Source organism: Nipponia nippon, unplaced genomic scaffold (assembly GCF_047370975.1).
Source record: "Nipponia nippon isolate SJK-2023a ecotype South Korea unplaced genomic scaffold, ASM4737097v1 scaffold_6, whole genome shotgun sequence".
In the NCBI taxonomy this organism is placed as follows: domain Eukaryota; kingdom Metazoa; phylum Chordata; class Aves; order Pelecaniformes; family Threskiornithidae; genus Nipponia; species Nipponia nippon.
This window is the reverse complement of record NW_028262380.1, coordinates 74,444,325-74,465,898: the sequence shown is the minus strand read 5'-3', so window position 1 is coordinate 74,465,898 and position 21,574 is coordinate 74,444,325. Positions and strand designations below refer to the sequence as shown.

Here is a 21,574-nt window from a genome sequence, read left to right as displayed (position 1 = left end):
GAAAAATACCAACGTTTTCACGACTGTGAAGAGTGAGAATTTCAAAGAAAATTAATATTGCTGGCACTCAAATCTCAGATCAGGAAAGGAAAGAGAATAAGTAATTTTACTGAAAAGTGTGGGTTTTTTTCATTCTGCCTTTTCCAGTATAAAAATACCTCCTTATTTGTAGCTAAGGTTGTCCCAGATGTCCCATGAAGAATGAGTTACTATAGTTTGTTTGGGTTTTGGTTTTTTTTTTTTTCCTCTTGAACATTAAAAAAGCGTTACTTGAATTCACAGTATTCTCTAAACATGCTGGGAAAATGTCTGTGGTTGAACAGGGAAAGCCTGCGCCTTCAATCTGCACCTAACCATCACTATCCGTAATCCGTGTTTATTTTTAATGCAGCTCTTACGTGACTTTGAGGTCACCATCGCCTGGTAGAAACCGATAGTCTTTGAGGCACAGGCACTGTGGTACCCTTAAGAGCAGCAGCATTTCAATCTGTGTGGTTGTAATTCTTATTAGCCGTTCTAGTGTTATCTCTAGAATGTGTGTTCTGAACTGTGGATATGAACATCTGGTGGGACCAGTTTAAAATTACTTTAGAAGCTGGAAAAAGCTGTTTTATTACTTCTAATGACAAAAATTCTAGGGGGTTAATCTTATGAGATTTGAGACTTGCTCTAAGAAGCCAAATGCTGCTTTTCCAACTCTGATTTAGCTCCCTGTAAACTCAAGTTAGGTTCAAAGATGGGAAAATCAGATCTCTGGATTTTAACTCTTCTCCGCCCCCCCCCCCCCCATGTGCATCTGTAAAGGATGTGCATCTGTAAAGGAATCTCACAGAAGCTTCATCAAATGGGGTATTTCTTTTAATGTTACTTTTGAGAACACAGGCTTTTCATTGTAGCCGACTTCAGAAACCTGACTAGAGTGGACAAGGAAGTTAGCTGCCTTATCTAATACTCTGTACTCCAGGAAAGTGGCTTCTCTTCTGGCTTCTCTTACTTTCTGAAGGACCGTGGAGAGTGCTTGAATTGGGAGGTGTGAATACCACTCTCTCCTTTAAATAACAACAACAAAGATGTTTGTTTTGTAAAGATGATGTGGTAGGAAGGAGAAGCTTCTGGGTCTTTTCTTACTTTCTGAATTTGCAGAAAGCATGGCTAGGAGAAGATGAACTCAAAACACACTTACCCAAAAAGATGTGGAGGAGCAGAATTTCAAATTTTCTTGTTCATTGCAAGCTCATGAGTGTGTCTCAGTGTATACAAGCTATGTTATTTTGCTTTATGGTGCACAGTACTTTTCAGACCATGTGGGAATGAACCAAGAAGGGAGGATTTTGACCAGGAATATACAAGTTACATTTCTAAGATAATTTTTCTTTGTTTTCTTCCATATCCTCTTTACTTTGTTCACGGGAGATATTTCCATTCTAAGCGAGTATGTTGTTTTACATTGCTGTTGTTAATATTTCCTTTAATTAAAGCATGTGAACTACTAGAAAAAGTACCTTACAGAATAGATATTTATCCCCCTAGATTTGGCCTTGTAGCAGTTAATTGATTTTTCAGTTCTGTCTTAGCTTGTTTTGGGTCTGAATGTTGGCTTTCTGTCTTTGTAAGTGACCATATCAGAATTTGGCTCTGGATCTACTATATTTATACCAGATCTGTATTCAGATGGTTTTGATGGTGCAGGCTGGTCTGTGTATTTATTCATTGGCAGCGTTTCCATCTGCCATACACACAAAGTTCTGGTCTGCTTCAAAGCAATTCTTTTGGAGAGAATTCTTCTAGCACTGTCAGAGGTTGTCATTTATGATTCTTCATTCTCTGGCATCAGGCATTATATGTGAACTTTTACTCTATGAAATGGTGACAAAAGGTCTTGGTGAAGTGAACCATTCAGCTGCTCTTTAGCCAGCGAAGTGTGCAGCTCAAACTGTTACATGTTTCAAAGGCAGCCATATTAAAACCCACTCTGGAGAGTCACTGTGGGAGGGTCGCTGCCCCCCCAGCTCTGGCTGCATGTGTAATATGAAAGAGGAGGCAATCTTGCAATGCTTGGGCTCTTACAACTATATTAAGTTCACTGGAAGTGTAAAATAGAGTCTCAGGTTCAGTTGCTTGTGATTTGCTAGTGATGATAAAATGAATTCCCTCAAAAAAATGCTTATTTCTTTTTATATGAACCCCTTTTGGGAGAGAAGATATTTTTGTGCTTTTTTTTGGAAATAGTGTCAGGCTTTGGTTAGGCTTTTTGGGTTTCCTTATTTGGGAATTAGTCTTACAAAAGTTGAAAGCATTATTGTGTTTACTACAAGGAGATATCGTCTCAGTGAACAAAGTTGTAGTAGTTAACTGTATGCTGAAGGGTCAATGAAAAGAGTTTTGTTGAAAAGTTTCTAGGAAATCCCAACTCACCTGAAAATGAGGAGGTTAGATTTTATGCACCTACCTAGAAGCAAAAAAGTATTTTGGCATCTGATTTCCAAATCTTCACCCCAGAGTTATGTACGAGGGCTTTGCTGCAAGCAGAACACCCAGACCTTGTTGCTAACACAATTGATATGTGGTAAGCAAAGACTCGGGGATTTGACGTGCATCCAGAGTCCTTGTCAGTTTAACCAGTGGATATGCCTTTCTGCACTTGTCATGTTTTTTCTGCTTTCCAACTTAGACTTTTTAATAGCTTTTTACATGTAAATGCTGACTAGCTATTCACAGCTTTTGTAATTTTTCTGAATTTGGTTTCCACAGAGAACACGTGCAAAAATACCAACACCCTGTGAATAGCAGTTAGAAAGATACGGACCTTTTTGCCTGTACATCACTGGTTCACGTGCAGTTGAACTCAGTATTGCTAGAAGTCTGGCAGTTTGGAGGAGCTTCTGCGTAATCGATTGGTGGTCTGATTCCTGAAAAACAGCTGGTGTTAGGCATGGCACTAGAAATGTGCCTGCAGGAGGAAGTAACCAACTCTCTTACTTTAGTGGGTGGTGCCTTCCAAGGCATAGACGATGCGTGTTCAGTTAATCTGGGAAAATTTGGCTTGCTACTGCTGATGTTTCTTTTTTTTTTATGTATAAGTGGATGACTTTAATCTTCGATTTCGTAAATCTGGCACTTTAAACAGGAATAAAATGGTTCCAAAAACATATTAGCCAAAGTAAATATTTACACAAGCAGTAAAAATGTTATTGTGTTGCAAATCTAGTGTCAGAATGGGCAGGGGAAGTTAAGCACACTGACTGCAGATATTTAGTGATTTAAAGACCTCTCAGAACAAAATACGCTTTTGTTTTGGGGTGGAAGTGTTGGTGGGGTTGTCGTTGATACTCTCCAATTTTGTTCACCTGCTGGTATGATGACTGCCTAATTAAGCATCCTTGAGATATTCACTGTTCATATTTCAGAGGCTGTTTAAAGTTGTTTGTTTTCCTTTGTGTGCTGTAAATCCTCGAATGCCATCAGAAACACAACTTGATGACTGTGTGTTATTATCTTGGGTTAAGTGCTGTCTCATTGCTTTGCAGGCTGCCTGCTGTTTCCCGTGGAGATCATGAAACGACGTCGGCTTCCTAGCAGCAGTGAGGATTCTGACGACAATGGCAGTAAGTGCTCCTTTGTTGTAGAGTGCAGTAGGTTATGAGTTTGAGAACATGTTCTAATGCAGTGTTTTCTGTGACAGAGGCATTTTGCATATTGGTTGGACTGGTGGAAGCGTGTATTATAAAGATCTAGTTTTGAACTCGGTCACTCTGAGCACAGGTGGACAGTAGATTCAGGATTCCCCCCACTGTATTGACTATACAGTGTTAGTTAATAAGATAAAACAAGTGAAAAAGTTGGTTGTCTTTAAAATCTTTGCAAGCAGTATAATTTATCATTACAAGGACAGAACTTGCATGGAGGCATCTGCTAACATTGTCCACAGCTTAGTATTTAATAGAAGTTTGCATTAGGATTTTGAATTTGCTTCAGTTCTCTCATGCTCTCTTAGGCAATGGAAAGGTATATTGCTTCAAACTTAAGCAGAAAAGATTGATGGTGCATAAAAGTTGTTCCTTACTTTGTTTGAAGATTATTTTATTTGAGGAATAACTTTTGAGAATTTGAATTCAGTAAATCAGTAATTTGCATACAGAATGTATTTATTTTTTGTAACTGTTTCTGTAGTGACATAGCTAATACTGAGCTCTGTAGGGTATATATAGGTGTCTTGTGTATGAATTCCAGGGACTGATAATCTTTCATTTAAGCAGAAAAAAAAAAAAAAGGAGGGGGGGCAGGGAGATAAAATGGCAGTTTGGGAAATGTGCCAAGGTGTTTTATTTGCCCAAACAAGCAAGTTGATTGTACTTGACAATAGTGCAGCTTAGCCAGTTGTCAGAGAGATTTTCCTGGTTTTCATTTGATCTGTCTGGGTGCACATCTTCAAATCTGAGGTCTTTTGTGAGACTTCAGTCTGAAATGTAACAGAAAATGATCAGGGAGGTCTTCCAGGTGCTTTTGAAAGCTTTACTCTTGAGAACGTAGCCCTGTGCTGCACTGTGGCCCTGCGTAGGTGACTGCTTTATCTGCATGCATTTCTTAGGTGTGTCTGTGCTGCATGGGAATCTGCTCAGGTATGGCCAAATCTGCACCTTAAAACAACCTTAGGTAAACTATTGCTGAAATGAAGGAGTGGTAAAAGGATTGGAGGAGGTGAGAAATAGCAAGCTGATTAGGAGTTAGGCCAAATAAGGATTGAGTAAAATCTATTAAAGCGGTGTGGGATTTGGCTTGGTTTTGGAGAACTACCTGCAGTTGGGGGATTTTGGAAGAAAAATATCCCAAATCAGACCTCTTTTTTCTTGGTGAGGAGTTTATTTGGGGTTATAGAAATTGAAGTCAGTGTATTTCCTCAAAGGTGATGTGTACTTCCCCAAAATAAAGGTGTGATTTTACTTGTAAAATAGACAAGTAGCAGGAAATGTGATGTCTTTCATTAGAATTTTGCTTTACCCTTTTTTCATTCCCTAGCAGCTTTATATAATAGTGTTTCGCTTTGATAATAGTGTTTATTTTCACACTCTTACCTGTTTGTTTTTTTTTTTTACTCTTTGATCCCTTCATATGCCTTGTATTACAGGCTTTACCAAATAAAATATGAAGCAGATAATCTTGGAATTGAAGTTCTGAAATAGATACAGTTGACTGATCTGTTGCTGATTATAATGCTTGATTATAATGTCATTTGATATATAACTATCTGGAATAGAGCTGTCGCCTTACTGAATTATGTTTTGCAAAAAACTGTATTTTCATCTGTTCCATAGATGAAGATCTAAGAAAATGAGTTAGGGAAAGAAAAACAAACCCTTGCCCTCTTATGATTTCTGTATTTTAAAGCCTAATTAATATGAATAACTATTTGTTGAATAAATTAAATGGCAAAAGGCAGTGAAATTTTAAAAGTATTTTCAAGTATTGTTGGAAATATATACCACTTCCTTTTCATTACGCTTTTTTTTTTCTTGACTCGATTATGTTTTTTTCCCCCTTGTGAAGTTACTGGGCAAATTCAGATACAGGTTCCTGCATATTCGTTCTATTACTATATACATGTTCAAAACGATCAAGGGTTGATAATCAGAAGCTGAGATAACATTTAATGTAGGGTCAGCATCTCCAAGGCTTTTTGTCACTCCCACTTCCCTGACAACAATGTCTGATGCTCTGGCCCTTTCTCTCCACTTTTCCTGTGCTAGGAGATACCAGTGGTTCCTTGCAACTATGTTTGAATGTCAAGGGTCTCCCCTTACAGGTTTCACCTTCATTTAATCTTCTTGTCTTTTGCAGAATTACTGGTTACTCTCAGTATGTTAATTTCTGTATTATTACTTTGTCAGTAGTATCTCTGATTCACTGTACTGATACTAGTGTTAGAAAGGTAAGCAAATTTTGTTGCCTAGAAAATAAAAGGTAAAAATCTCTATGTGTTTCTGGGTTCCATGTTGAAGGTTTTAAGTTTTTCACTAGCTATTTTTCCTTCTCAGAGTTTCCAGAGGCAGAAGACAATTAGATAAACTATTCTGAGCACTTCAAACAGCCATCTTCTAATTGAAAAGTTGTATTTTTAATCAACACTTAGTTGGACTCCTGTTGCCAAACATCTGCTTCCCTTCAGTCAGTGGCACCTCTTGACCCTCTGGTGCGCTTCTTGCATTCCCACCATACTGAACTCAATAGTCCTCAGCTTGGAGCTCAGCACTGCTCCCCCTCATCTCGCAAGGTGAGGACTGGGCCTTACTTTTCTTCAGTGCCGAGGCTGAGTTTTCACACTGTGCCTTTAGTAGACGGTGTGATCGGGTGTTTCAGATTCATCACGAGGGTCACTGGATAAATGTCGTTGGAGTAGCCTGAATGATGATGGTTGTCTGGGGTAGACTCCAGCGTGTAGACTAGTGCCACCTGGAAAATATTTTGGCAGGAAGAAATACGCATTTTATTTTATTGAACTCGGGAACCTGAATATTTATAGGGTAATAATAATGATGCTACTAATAATGGAATTTATCTAAACAAATAAATGAACACACAAAGTTCGTTTTCAATTTGATCACTGAACTGAATCAGTTTCCTCAGTACTCACTAAGGTGATAGAAAAACAAACCTCGTACCCCAAGCGCTAAAAACGTATTGTACTGAAGATATAAGCATATCTGTAGTTCTTCAGAGGAAGGAAAAGGTGCTGTCCTTCTGTGAGATGAAAGAAGGGAGAATTGTTTTCATTTAGGGGTGAAATACAGAACAGAAGAACCCTTAACAACATGGCTGGAGTCCTGGAGTGCATACATATATTTACTGACTTATGTAAGATATATTTAGTGTGGGTGGTTATATATTATTTGCAGTATTTTAAAGCCTTGCAGCTTAAAGACAGAACCTTTGCTTTTCTCATCACTTCTTTTTTGCTCTCTGACTTGATTCTTCCCCAAAAGCTAAGTGCAGACTTCAAGCCCTCGGAAGTGTTTATTTCGCATCCTTCAGCCTAACTACTGAAAATCGTTGAGCTGTGTCCCCTTAAAATCAGAGCTCTAAATCCTCATTTAGACATGAGGCCAAAATAGCATATTTGAAGAACTGAGCAAGAGGTGTCAGTGAAAGTTGTGCACAGCAGTTCAGCAGTTAGTCCCTGGATATCTGAGAGTGTCCTCAGACATTTCGTTTTCTGAAATTATAGGTCACTTTTGAACATTTTATCCGTGAAATATAATTGAATGAAAAATGGCTGCAGGCATGCTTCTGGATTTTGAACTTTTGTCTAAATACAGAGGAATGGTATTGGGGGAGGCTTGGGGAAGGGTTTGAGATTATTGGCACCTCAAAGTAATCCTTTTTTTGTCATCTGGCAGCTTGTTAGTTTCTGTCCCTTTCCAGATAATGTATTACAGCAGCTATAATAGACGTTAATATTAGCCAGGCCCATCATAAAAGCCTTGTGATGTACGTGCCATCTTCTTCAAAACCTGTGTTCAGTAAATTTGTCGTGTTTACCTCAGACTCAATTACCGCCTTGTTATCTGCATCGGGGGTGAGTGTGTGCGTGTGTGGCTTTGATAGTTTTTAAGCAATTTTTGTTACATTGTGTTTCAGCTTGCTATTCCATTGCAAAAACTTCTCTTTATGATTCCAGCTCTCACTCTAATTAAATGTTAGATACTGAAGCTGTTTTATCTTCCCTGCTCAGTGTTTGACCTGACCTTTTAGCCTCCTTGGTCTGTAAATCTGCAAAGGTGGTTTGTGCTGAATATTCCATGTGCTTTGTTTCCTGGTGAGATAAAGTTGTGCAGCGGAGTTTCCATTTGTAGTTTCAGGGCATTCCTTTTGCACAAATTGCTTGGACACATGGACAGATTGTTTGAGACAAGATCTGAAGCTCAGACAGTTGTATCGTAGGGAGCTTGGGTGAGATCCAGGCCCTCCTTGATGTCAAAGAGGGTTTGGTCACTGTTTTCCATGAGCAAGGAATTCAGAGCATGATTTTCTTCACACTTTACTTGCTCCCACGATGCCTCTTCATTTATTCTTGGAGAGGTTATCAATTCATCATACTCCTACATGCAGAGCATCTGAGAGAAGAACTGAAGACACTTGCAGATGAAAAATATTTCTAAGATTTCCAAGGTTTCACATCAGTTCTGAGAAATGAAAGATTTAATACTTAGGGATTATGGAATATAGTTCTGTAATTTAGATGGACCCTTATTCTATCGTTACTAAACAAATGTTATTTTAAAGTTAAACATATTTTGCCAATATCCATTGCTCTGACTGAATGATGGGGATCTTAGATTAGAAAGGGCTTTTCATCCCAGCGGATTCCCGTTGTGTTTGAGATGGATCCCAGAGTGCCTTCACAAAGGTTGCCGAGTACATAACCCTAGGTGTGTACGTCATTTACCACAGAATTGCAGCCGCTGCTGGCCTGAAATGTGGCAATCGCTTAGCAGCACGCGTAATGCTGTGCAGCATTTTATGAAAAGGGAGCGAAGAAGATTTTTCGGTTTTCAGTTGAACTGGCTGGTAGGTGAGGGGTGGTGATTAAACAACCGAATGTAACGGAGTTACAGGGCTAGAATTCGGGCAAAGCAGCAAGTTCAGTGGTCACTACTGTGCTTTTGAAAAAGGGTTGTGGCATTCGGAGTGATGGCAAATGGTCAGAACTAGCATCTTCCCTGAAGGTTAGGCTCACTGGGACAGGGTGACTTTTGGTGAAGTCGTTACACTTTTGAGCGCTCTGGAGGAGTGTCTTGAAAGACTTACCTGGGCTGTTAGGATATCGCACCTGAGGAAGGGACATCGCATAATCATCAGTGTTGTTTTTGGAGAGGGACATTTTTCTTTACAAGACTGCTAATATTGAGTACAGCTAACAACACTGGAGTTTTAAGGCCTGACAACATCATGTTATCAACCTATGAATGCTAGCTTGGGAGGTGCTCAAACTGTCTTGGATAATCCGTATTAAACTTGCGCTAAAACTTTGTATCCTGTTATGGTAAAACATTGTTACAGAGGGAAGCCTTGGGGTAGGGTCTTGTGATAAAAAATAAGATGAAGCCTAGGAATTCCTCACTGTTGGAAGAGTGGCGTGTGCCTGTGCGTGGTTATGTGTGTGTTCTTTGAGATCATAACACTCAAATGTGTGCTACTGAGGAAAGGGAACTTGTATTGAACTGCTGTGGCAGGGAGCTGCAAAGACGGTTCATTATGTGTGTCAGATACTGAGCATTTGTGTGGTGGTGTTGTAAGGCACTGCAGAGATCATATGGATCCATGCATTGTTCAGCAGCTGCAATTGGGCAGCTGTCAAATGACACTAAATTTTGAGTAGGATCGGTGTTGACGAGAGATAAATGGCCGTTGCCTTTTCTGTTTTGATCTTGAATGAGGTTATTGTATAATAATACACTATTATATAAAGATAAGGAAGATAGATGGGCAAATCCTCCAGCAACAGAAACATGAGAAGGGGAATTTGGCTATGTGAAATGATGTCATAGGTTGTGTTTGCATACATGCTGCTTTCTCTGTTGTAAGGCCTGAAGACTTCTGCAGGCAGCTCCTTCTATACCTAACATAATGGAAAACTGCCCTTAGAATAGTCCGCTTCTGTTTTATTTGTGCTGGAATTTGGGTCTAGACATGTGGAGTTATGTCTAAGTGATATAAAGCCTTACTGTAGAGAGTTGTAGGCCAGGCAGTAAATGGGGAGACTCTGAGCATCTATGTTTTCTCTTCAGGCTGCAGATCTTTCTGACAGAGTGTTGGCAGCAGCACCTAGTTGGTCTCGGAGTGAGCTAAGGAATGGTATTGGCATCTGGAAATGCCCGTGTTAAGCAGAAGTGACAGCCAGACATCCATCCATGTCGGGGATATTTTGCTCTGTTGTGCTGCCTGCTGTAATGGTGTAGCGGGAGCGTATTTACGGTGGGAGAAGTGCTTTCAGACGCCCAGTGATCTGAGGCTTTGAAGTGTTCAGAGGCTATAGCAGCAGGTAGTTCTCCAGGGACACAGCTGGGTGCCTTGCAGGTGGCTTTACAACAGCCTTGTGCATGATACATAATAGCTGAGCCTTTTCTGCTCCTGCCGAGTAGTGTATTAGTTGTGGGGTAGAATTCCCCGGGGGCTTGAATTGCTTTATTGGTCCTGCGGAATTTTCTCTTTTGATGGGTGTTTTTGGAATCAAAACATATTCTTGGCAGATCATTTAATAAATTGATACAGTTAAAATTGATTATGTTTTTCCTTTTGGGAAGTGTGTGTTCTTCACAAATACAGAAAAAGAATTCACACTCTTTGATTGCTTTCTTTTATTATCAGGAGGTGTATGTGTTATATACACCCTGTAGCGGTATTATAAAAACACCGGGTTTACAGCGTAAGTTGTATATAATAGCCTAGGGGAAGAGAAAGTTTTCCTACTCGAGTCTTAGAAGTCGCCTTTCCAGCACCAGTAGTGTGTTAGAGCTTTGCCTCTCTTGCTGTGAGTTACACCTCGTTAGTGGTTTGGGATTTCTTTTTGCTTTCTGTCTGTAAGTGGATAAATGGGAAATTAGGAAAACTGAGACTTGTAGTATGATCCTCCTCCCATTGTTCTCCGTGATGAAAACCTTTTAAAACATATGAACACCTAGGCCACCTGAAAGGATCCTGACTAAAAGAATCAGAATGGTCTTGGTGTATCTCCTGGAGTGATGATGCTAGCCGGGCTACTATGTTCATCCTTAACTTGCACGGTCGTGTAACAGGATAGGCGCTTAATAAGACACCTTTTATCTCTGATGTCTAATGATGATAGTGATGCATGTTTTGGATGTGTTTATTTAGCTTCGTGCTTTGGAGTCGTGTATTTTTCATATTCAGTGTTACGTGGCTTTTGGTAGTATGGGCTCTCTTAACATCTCATTAATTTTCCATCTGCTGTAGAACTCATTTCTCCCATGAGGTATATAACATTATCTTACCAAAGTTTTACGTCTTCCAAATCCCAGTGATTCAGGCTTCCCTTATGTTTTTTTGTTATTTTACCAAACCCGGGTTTAACTCTGTCTTGATCTTTAGTTGTTTTTCTAGTCTTGGTGATCCTAATCCAGTTTGGGACTAAGGCTAGTGTTCAGAAAACTGTTGATGAATATGGTCATTTTGGATACTTAATGCAAGAGGATAATTTTGGTGAAAAGTGTCTGGAATCTTTCTAAAATAACTCGATTAGGTTCATGTGCTTTTGTAATACAGAGGAGCTGTTTTGGATCCTGCATTTGTTTTGACCACAGTAGATTGTTCCTTCCGTATGATCCAGGAATGGTTCTTACTTCATGTATTTAGACGTAAAAATCGGATCATGAATCACTGAAGTAGCTGTAATTGCCTGTGAACTTCTTCTTTCAGTGAGGTCCCTCTTCTGGATTAGGTATGAAAATATGGAAAGGCTGCTTAAAAGACAAATGACAGCCTTCATTTTCCTCCTGCACTTTCATTGGTATACTCAGAGTGGGTGGACTGTTTATTAATGAAAGCAGCTTTGGGTAATTCAGTGACCTGGTCTTGGCACTGTTGAAGGCAGTGATATTTTGCCGTTAACTTTACTGGATGCAGAGTTGAAACTCTTATTTGAGATTTCAAAAGTAGTTAAATTTGATACTGTTATGGACTGGGTATTGTACTATCATTTGACTGGCTCCTTCAATGTCTTGCACTTTTGTGTGGTGGTTGGTTGAATCCGTGAATGCGTGCCTTATAGTTGGGTTTTGTTTATCCAGTAAGTAAATGTTCTCCCTATTGAAGTGAAGCCCTTGCCAGAGGTCATCTGTTAGCTACAGTTACAGATCTTAGTGGGTAGTAAAATCTCAGTCCCATGAGAAGTTCTTCCACCTTTTTCTCCTAGTATTATGCACAGTCAGTTTACACTGCTCAGAAAAATACAACGGTCTCTTCAGTAACTTACGAAAAACATCGTGTGTTTTCACTGTGCATTCACCAATTTTATGTGCGAGGAAACAGCTATTACAGAACTATGTAAGAAGCTGTTTCTTCCCTTACTCATTGTAGAAAGTTAGTTGGCATGGAAAAAATACTCATTATAATATATCCTGAGGAAGGCTGGCTGCGTTTGAGTTGTCCCTTATGCATGGAAATTTTACGTAGTGTGCTTTTGTGTAGTGCTTTAAAAAAGTAATTTAAAATGAAGATTCTATAGTTTTGGTGCCAAGAGTTAACCTTTCATGTTACATGGAATAGTTAATAAATCCAGTGGCCTAACCCTTGTGTACATGGACTGTGTCTAAAATAGAAGTACACATTTAAGAGACTCTTTTGATATGTAGCATCTGCAGATGACACAGTAAAGAAACGGAGATGCAAGATATGGTGGTGATTGTTGTACTCCTCACCTTTGTAGCTTGTCTGTGGCGTGAGGGAGACCTGGAAATCCATCTTCTAATACCCACGTTAGAAAAAAAGAAGCCCATATGCTTGCTTACTTGTCTTCGGTTTATGATTAATTGAGCTCTGGTGACAACTTAAGCACACGGGTAAAGACCCAGAAGAACATCATACTGCTGCTGCTCTCATTTTGCCAGATACGTGCATTACTTAGGAACAAGTGTTATTAAGCCTCCAGACTCAGCAGCTCTTCTCCCACAGAACCTTCAGAATCAAGCAACGCTTTGCCAATACAGCTTCTTGTTCTTCATTCCTTATCTTGTATGCAGGCTCCCTCCCCCAGGTCCAACAGTGTACAAAACAGATCCACAAATGAATTAGAAATTTCAAAGTGTCTGACTTGCTGGTGCAGTGGTCTAACTTGCTGAATACCTCAGTGGCAGATAGTTGGTCAGATGTTAACGTCTCGCTGATGGAAAATACAAAAACCCACGAGAACCAAATACTAATCTATGTGGATATGTATGTGGTCTGTGACTTCTAATGTTGATATTTATATTGTTATATTGCAGGAAAAATTCGTTTTTCTGTCATGAATTTTAGCTGTATATCTGCCGCTTTTTGAGTGATTTCACTTATTCCCCTCTTGCCTTTTTTTAGGATAAGGAGTTTATACTGCTGCTTGTGTTTTTTCTTTAGTTTTCAAGAGAACATTTAAATGGAGTGGTAGTTAAATGATCTTGGGAGTCTGGCTTTCCGCACAGCTTTAATAAATGGCAGTTGGTCAGTTTTTTCCTTTTTTTTTTTCTTCTTTTTTTTTTTTTTCCCCTTCACAGAAATGGAAAACTAAAATTGTCAAACAGAGGGGCTTAGGAAAAGTGCCCATGACTTTAAAAACCTTTCAAATCACCAGCTTTTATATTAAAACACTAACATTTTATTAAAATGATCTTTTCTGTATTCTTACCTCAGAAGATAAGATTTATAGCCGTTTGCTGCGTACCTTGCTTGTTTTAACCATTATGCATGTTCTGCGTAATGTCTGTTATTCATTGCTGTGTTACAGAGTGGTTTTTATTGGGGCAGATTCCTTAACGTATTACTAACTGAAAAGAGAAGACAGAAGCATAACTACAACATAACAAATTCTTCTGATGACTTGTTACTCAGTCATGTCTTTCCAATGAAAGTCTTGGACAGTCACTTCACGTTGAAAATGACTTTTGTTTTTAATAGAGAACTTATCCCATCCTATGCAGTCTGTTTTTCAGCAGTGCTTTCTGATCCCCAAGAGGTTTCTGCTGGATGATGTGAGGTGATGTTGCTCTTAGGGACTGTAGCCTTACAGTTTTTACTCCTAGCATCTATGTATACAGGCAGTGAAGAAATGAGCAGTGTGGGAAGGCCTTTGCATTGGTTCCGTTTTATTCGTCTACGATTAATGCCCAGAGTTGCAAAATCTGTGTTCATCCTTCAGAGTTCAACATGTAGGTCCTAGCTTCCATGTCATATGGACCTTATTACAAGTCCTTCATCTCTCCAACCCATAAGAATTTATTGGCTTTTTTTTCATTACTGCTGTGTAGTTGGCAGTGCAAAATACCTGCTCTACCTGTAAATCTTACTGAATTAAGATTAGTTGATTTGCACAGGTGTAATATACTGTGGTGTCAAAGCACTACCTTGTCAATCGAGTGTAGATTCTTTCTCTTTTTCCTTTTCTCCCGTTACAATATTTCTGAAAGCTGACAAGAGACTCTGTCAAAAGGTTTCAAGGCAAAAAAGGTATAATTTGTTTGGAATGTAATGAATAATTATGCAGACAAAAATTGTACAACCATAGTGAGAGATTTGCTCAGCAGAAGAGACAACAGCTTGTTTTGTGGGCTCTCTTGTGTGTGCAAGGCATTGTGCTTCATGTTGAAAAGGCTTGCTCTGGTAAAAGTTGGGTAACCAATACAGATATTTAGGACATCAATACATTAGCTTCAAAGAGTACATCTCAGGCTATCAGCAGACCTCCTGCTCAGTTATTAATCTGCAGAAAGTGGTTTATTGATGCTCGGGGGGAAGCATGTTATGAGGTAGCGTTCTTCAAATGCTGGGTGGAAGGCCGATAAGTGGAGTGCAGCCAATACATGCGTGTATCAGTAGAAAATGATAAAGAAAACAAAACCAGAAGAGTGGTCACAGAAGTTTACGACTGAGTAACTGTTATTTTCTGGTTCATTTTGAAAGAGTCTTTTGGAGGTTTGTCATAGAAGCCTGACTATGGCTTGCCTTACTCCTGTAGTCCCACTGAAGTCAATTGGTCATCTTGGGTGTATGGAGCGAGCAAAGGCTTTTATTGATAGGTGTCAGCAGTGTCTGCAAATGATCATTTCTGTATCCTAGGTCTGTCCACCTGGTCCCAGCATTCCAGATCTCGACATCGGAGGACTTCGTGTTCCAGACATGAAGATCGAAAACCTTCTGAGGTATGTAACAAATTACATCTATGAAATACAAAGCCGTATACGTGCTCTGGTAATGGATCCATTTCTTCTGATTTACATTTTCTTTTCTTTTTGCTACATTTTAGCTGGCATCTGCCCCCCTCCCCCCCTTTTTTTTCTATTTGCCAGGAGAGAAGGGAGTTCAGCTGTTGGCACAGGCACTGCCAGCACCAGATTCTATCTGTGAATTTTGTTATAGTCTGACACCCATTCAACATAGCTGTGGAGTCTGTCTTCTAGTATTTCAAGCATCAGGGTTTATTTGTAGCTTGATTTGTGAACAGTGAAAATTTACATTAGGTACATTTATTTCATAGTTGGTACTGGGTCTTGCTATGTGATCTTTGTTAAAGCGCTTGTCAAACTACAAATCTGCTTCCTGACAGTTCTGTCTTGCATAGTGCTTTGAGGATATCCTATCAAGGGAGATAGAAATCTTGGAACTTTCCAGGATGGATCAACTGTTACTAACACATAAATAAATGCGATCCAGTTCTTTGGAAATATTCTTGCTCAATCTCCCTATCTTCAGGCAAATACTACACTGTGGACTTTGTAGAGGCTGCAAAGAAAGCATTAGCTTTGGGAGGTGGAATTTCTTCATTTAACTTACTTGCCCAATACATGTATTTCTGATGCGTTAGAGAGTGCTTGATGTTGAGAAAAAACATGCTTTATTAATCTCCCCAGTGACAGTATACCTAAGTCCCAGAGAAGTGTTCTCACAAGAAGAATCCCATTCATTGGTCAGTGTGAACTACACCTAGTACTGGTGTTTTCCAGTCTTCTTTTTTGATTGTTGGCTGTTAAAGACTTTTTTATTTTTTGGTGAATGTGGAGACCCCTGGTGAATTTATTCTTGCTGGTGATAGGCTTGCTTTCCTTAGTTATCTTCTGTACATCCCTTAGAAGTAGCCCCTTAGAGACCCAGTTTTAAAACCACCTCATAAAAGGCTATCAAGAAATAATCTGAGATAATTATGAATCTTGCTGTTGCTTTTTGTGTGCTTCTGTTTTCTCCTCTCCCTTTCCTTGCATTTGTTGTCAGAATCTTTGCACTTTGCAGTTTTGTGCTGTTCTCTCTTCTTTCCTCAGCCTGGATGGAATTCTCGTATACTTCCCTTTAGCTCTGTTTCACGGTCTTTTCCCCCTCTCCCTCCCTCCCTCCATTTGCATTGTCTCCGCTCGCCACAGCAGACTATTCTGATGATGTGTGCTGGCAGAAAAGTGACACTTGCTAAACTCCCGGGGTGAAATCCTGATCTCGTTGAAGTTGGTGGCAAAATTCCCATTGACTTCAGCGTGGCCAGGGTTTCACCCTTTAGCTTTGAAGTGTTCAGTGCTTCTGAGAGCCAGCACTTCTGTAAGCTCTGCTTTGCTCCAGGCAGTCTGATTGCATCAGAAATTAGAGCAGAAAGAATGGTGTCACAGGGCCACTGGCCTGGGAAGGAGTTTCTTGGCTGCCAGGTGCTGCATTAGCTTTGCTTTTAAGGGAGTTTTGCGACAAATTTATCTGAGAGCCTGAGTTACTTTGGCTCTCAGATTGAGCAAGTTTTGCGTTCCATTTTGTATTTTGAGTCTTCTTTTCATTTGACATTTGATTGCTTTAATTCAAATCACTTCGAAGTGCAGAATCCCCTGGCCAGCTGTGCTTGTTTGTTTTGTGAGCCAGTTTACTTTGTGGCTTATTTTTCATTTCTTGATTGGAGCCTCACAGGACTTGTAATTCGATTGTTTAAAACATTTCATTATATTTCATTACCTGCATTCACCCTTTCCTTCATATGGTAATATTATTCTTTATTTTTTAACGTTGGCAGGTTTTCTGAACATGTCAAGACAAGTGTTAAGAAAAATGTCATGATTTTATGCTATTTTTGTGACAAAACCAGAGTGGAAGCGGAAACATACTGAGACAGAAGTGGGATAGTATGTGTGTGTTGGGAGGGAGGAGAGGTTTCAAGATGTGCAGTGTGGTAAGGCAAATCACACTTTGAAATATTCTCAGAAGTATAATTAACCATCAGGTTCACTGTTTCCCTAAAATACTTTCCAAAAATCATAGGGAATCTATTGAGATTTCAGGTGTGTGAATAGAGTACGACAGAAATTGCTGTCCCAGGGAGGCCTGCCTAATTAGCGCTCTGTGCAGATCTGGCTCTTCCTCAGCCATACGCAATAGTTGGCTGGAGCTAACGTAAAACAGCCAGCGTCGCCATTGGTTTGGGACTGGGTAGGAGACTGGGAGGTTGTGTCACTTGGCCCCCTTAGCAGCCCCGTAAGAGTATCTAGGAGCACTGCCCTGATAATCTGTCTTTTCCTTTGTAACTCCGCAATGTGGGGCTGGGTGGATGTTGAGCCTGTCTACCACAAACTGAGAAGTCTGCAGAAGAACTTTCCTTAAGACGTTACCTACCTTTTTCTTGTCCTGGTGGGGCTTATTTTCTGTCACCTGGTTGCTTTTTAACCCTTTCCTTTGAACATGGCATTGAGTAGTTAAAAATTGGTGGTTGTGGAGGTGAGGAGTGCCGAGTGCAGTTGCTGTAGTCTACAGCAGCCTTGCCTTACAGGGTGGGGAGAGCTGGAATACGTGTAAACAAGTGCAGGCTTGTAGTTCTGATGCCTGTGCTAGCACCCTTTGCTTTCTGCAGGGCTGACAGGCAGTGGCAAACCCAGCCAAAGCTGCCACAGCAATACCACAGCATGCCGGCTACAAGAGTGAATCCCTTTTTATTTCAGTCTATGGCTTGTTGAAGGCAGCATCGCTGCTTGTTTATTGTTTATGGCTGCTAACCCCAAAGTTGCCAAACATCCTGCTCATTTTAGAGGTGGATGCCTTTGCAAAGGCAAAGTAAAATTACAGCTATGATGCAGAGGTGCCTGTAGCTGATTGAATAACAAGCACCTGTGCTGAACATGGAACTGCCACCAGAATTCCAGTTTGGGCCTTATTTTATTTGAGCTTTTGGATTATTATTTTAAATACTTGCACAAAGAGTCATCTCCTTAGAATTTCCTCTTGCGGCTGGTCATGGTAGAGTCACGCCTTGATTTCTACCACAGGGAATTTCTAGAATGTCTTTGGATTAGTCAGAGCTCCAATAATCAAAAAAACCCAAAAATCTTGGAGCAAAAATGAGTCTTCCTTGTGCTGCTGTTTTAGGATGCAAAGCTCCTGCAGCTTTTATTGCAGCCAAAACGGAGGTAGAAGTGGGTGACACCTTTTAGCATCATGTCTCCAGTGCAGGGGGAGCGCCAGGACTTGTAGTGGAGTTAGCTGGAAGTCATTCTACCAGTATTTGCACCTTCAGCCACCCCTTTCCCTGCGATGAAGCTAAACTTCTGTCCTGCAGTGGGTTGGGTTAGTTCACTGTTCATACAGTGACCTTGTTACACTGTGCTCCATGGTTACCCTGAAGCTGTGAATCATAGAGTGTAAATATCAAATGTCAGTGTCTCTATTTTTCTCTCTTGGTCACTCTCTTTGCAGGTGTTCAGAACGGACCTGATCACTGCCATGAAGTTACATGACTCCTTCCAGCTGAACCCTGATGAATACTATGTGCTGGCAGACCCCTGGAGGCAGGAGTGGGAAAAGGGAGTTCAGGTGCCAGTTAGCCCAGGGACCATCCCAGAACCAGTAGCCAGGTATAGTTTGGAGGAATGTAAACAAATACACGTACGTTTTTGCTAGCAGCTTATGTCTACATTGCCTTGGCTTCTTGAGCTTTATTCCACGGTGTCTAGCTAGAAAGGTCTTGGTTCTCAGAGACGAAGAGCAACCTGCCTCAACTTTTTGAATGGTCGGAGAGGTCAAGAGTCAGGCCTGTTCTGCCTGGGCGTTGAAATATGAATGTCAGAGAATCATTTTTGGCATTACATTAGGATGGAGCGTGGTGACAGAACCTTAAAAATAGCTTCTATTTTTAAGCCCAGACTTGACCTCACTCAGCATTGCTGGGGAGAGCCCTTGTCTGATGCTTCTTGTGCTTAGTTCCGAGCCATAGGTTCCCTTCAAGGAACAGTTAGACAAGCCAGATTTAAGGGCTAGAGAAAATACAGCATTTATGTTGGTTTCACGTTATTTTTTTGGTTGTTTCATTTACTAACTTAGGAAATTGTTTGTTGTACAACATTCAGCTGTTTTAAGAACCATCCAGATGTGCATGTAACTAAATACATTAATGTGAGATTTTCTAGCTCTTATCCAAGAAACCCTTATTTTCCTTACCTTTTTTGTTACACTTAGAGATTGTTTTCTGTTTCAAATTAAGCAGTACAGTTGTGAGGGCAGGAGCGTGCTGCAGCCCATCTGTTTTATGCTTAGTTGGGATTGGAGTTGGAGAAAGTGAGAAGAACGAGGATTATTGCCATTTAATCATAGCAGATCTCTGAGTAAGTCCAGGCTGGCCCATAAGGTGTTGCCAAATGACCTGCCAGCGCGGGTGGGGCCAGAGCAGCCAGTCTTTGACTCTGGGTGACACTACACTGCTTCTGTTAGGTCTGCATCTGCCAGCTTTAACCTTGGAGTAGGGGGACTACAGGAATGTTTGTTAGCGCTTTTTGTGTTCTGTGCAGCAACCTGCAGACCGCTGCACAGCAGCGCTAGGTCTGTATAATGGGGAACTTAGCCGCACAGCAGGTAAACCCTTTCCTTCCTTCTTCTTCTGAAGGATCGGACCTGGAGCTCTGAGGAGAACTCGGCATTTTCCTCTCTGCTGTGCAGTTTAGAACATCAGAGCATACCGTTTCCCTGCAGTGCTCGTCGCCTGCTCCACGCTGACCTCACCCAGTCCCTGCATGAATGCACACCCAGTGTACATGTGTGCTCACGTTGTCTTCTCCTCACTGCTTTCTCTTTCAAGCATCTCCCAAGGCTGCAGGAGGGCCAGGAGACCTGTGGACTTTAGCAGAGGGAGATCTTCCAGGGGATTCCCACCCCGTATCTTTCAGGGAGGTGGTTGGGTGGCTATATGAGATCCAGGTACTCACTTAGGAGAGAGCTTTTCTCTGCCAATGGGCAACAGAGATGTTGCTCTAAATTTAAGATATCTTCTGTAATAGGGAAAGAAGGCACCTGCAGTTGTAGGTATCAGCAAAGGAGGCACCACTCTTTTTTTAGTTGCTGAGCTATCTTGTATGGTCCTACTGATGAGTACCTGCGGGTCAGAGTGGCCCTCTGATGCTTGATTATTATCCTGTTTGCTACCTCACAAAACCCTTGGAGAGCCTTGCTGTGGTGGTGCTGGAGTGCTGGAACTCTTCTGTGCTTAACTTTGGGACGGGAGGGAGATGTTCTGTAAATTGAATCAGCCATAGTCAAATAGTAGGTGGTGTAGGACAGAAGTAAAATATAGTATGGATAGCTGATGCTAGTGAGGTACGTAGTAGAGAATAAAAGGTTTTGGCCTTGTAGCGACTGGTCAGGGCAGCAAGAGCAGGTTCAGAGGGGTGGGGAAAGGAGCGAGTCCGTGTGGTGATTCAGTGTAAGCACGCGGTCAGATGGATAATTCAGTTGAATGTGTTTTTTTGGTATGTAGTAAGTGTTGCTATTTCTTACTTCTTTCTGTCACAGAAATAAAGAGATGAAGGTGGTTTGCTTTGAAGCCAAACTACCTGTGCTTGTTTATTCTGTGCCACTACAGTGGTATTTAGACAGCACATGCAGGATGCTGCCCAGAGGTTATGATTTCCACATGGAGAGGTACTCAGGAAGGAATTTACGGTACAGATGATTCGGATTCGTATTCTTCCACAGTCCCCTTCTGCACCTCAGAAACCCCAAATTCAGTGTTTGGCTCTTGCCCACTATTTCTTGGATTGTTATCTGAAATACACTAGATGAGGGGAAGATTTAGAGCTGTGCAGGAGGCTGAAATAGGTAGAGGATTTACTGAGACCTATGTGTGCGGATACAGTAGCGGCAGATCAGGGTCTTCTGATAGGAGGAGTTAACTTGTTGGACCTCAGATGGGGGCAAAATAGGGTGGAGGATGTCCTGCTTGTTGTGGAGCTTAGGCTGTTCCCAGCAGAAAGTTGTGTCTACACGGAGTGGTGCTATCTCCTCCCTTGTAGCACTAAAGCACCAAAAAATCATCAACGCTGGTGCTGCCGGAGCCAGTCATTTGGCAGTGTGCCGTGTCGCTCCTGGAGGTACCAGCATTACATCGTGAAGTGGGTTTCATCCAAACTGAACTTCAGTGTGTGCAGTTAACTAAGAGAAGGCACAGTGTCCTCTGCCGAGAGAACCGTGCTGCAGGTGGACTGACAGAGTTATCTTGCTGTTTGGGGGCAAGTGACCAGCTTGCTGGTGGAATGACTGCTGTCCTTTGTGAATCAGGTGGTTTTGCCCCCAGCTCCTGGCTTTGCAAAGTTGCAGCATTGCAGGAATCTAACTTAGAACAGGTTACGTGCTGTAGGTACTTTACCGTTTCCTGAATCAATGCCTGTGGTCGAACTAAATTTCAGTTGGCTTGCAGCTAAAAGACACTTTCGTTGTTGGTTGTTGGCCAGCTGGAGCCTCCAAAACCTGAGAGAAGGTAGTTTCAGCAGCGGCTGATTAATATTTGTGCTTGGCCCAGCATGACATTAGTGATTGTCAAAGAGGAAATGCAGACCCAGGATGCCAGAGCTTGGATCTGCTTGGGTAAGTGAAG

General features: G+C 41.1%; 1 protein-coding gene across 17 annotated transcripts in view; it reads left to right on the top strand.

Moving 5' to 3' along the window:
• Positions 1-21,574, top strand: part of JADE1 (jade family PHD finger 1) — a 50,235-nt gene that overhangs the window by 6,790 nt on the left and 21,871 nt on the right. For 9 of the 17 annotated variants that reach the window (XR_015699754.1, XM_087736813.1, XM_087736809.1 and 6 more), the window contains exons 2-4: positions 3,528-3,605; positions 14,818-14,900; positions 18,409-18,566. Coding sequence is in view for 15 of the 17 variants with exons in the window: in XM_087736813.1 (XP_087592939.1) it covers positions 3,554-3,605; positions 14,818-14,900; positions 18,409-18,566 (293 nt within the window). In the remaining 2 variants the exon portion in view is untranslated. Of the gene's footprint in view, positions 1-3,527; positions 3,606-14,817; positions 14,901-18,408; positions 18,567-21,414; positions 21,565-21,574 lie in introns of those variants that run through there. The other 8 variants (XM_087736822.1, XM_087736816.1, XM_087736818.1 and 5 more) reach the window with 2 other exon arrangements.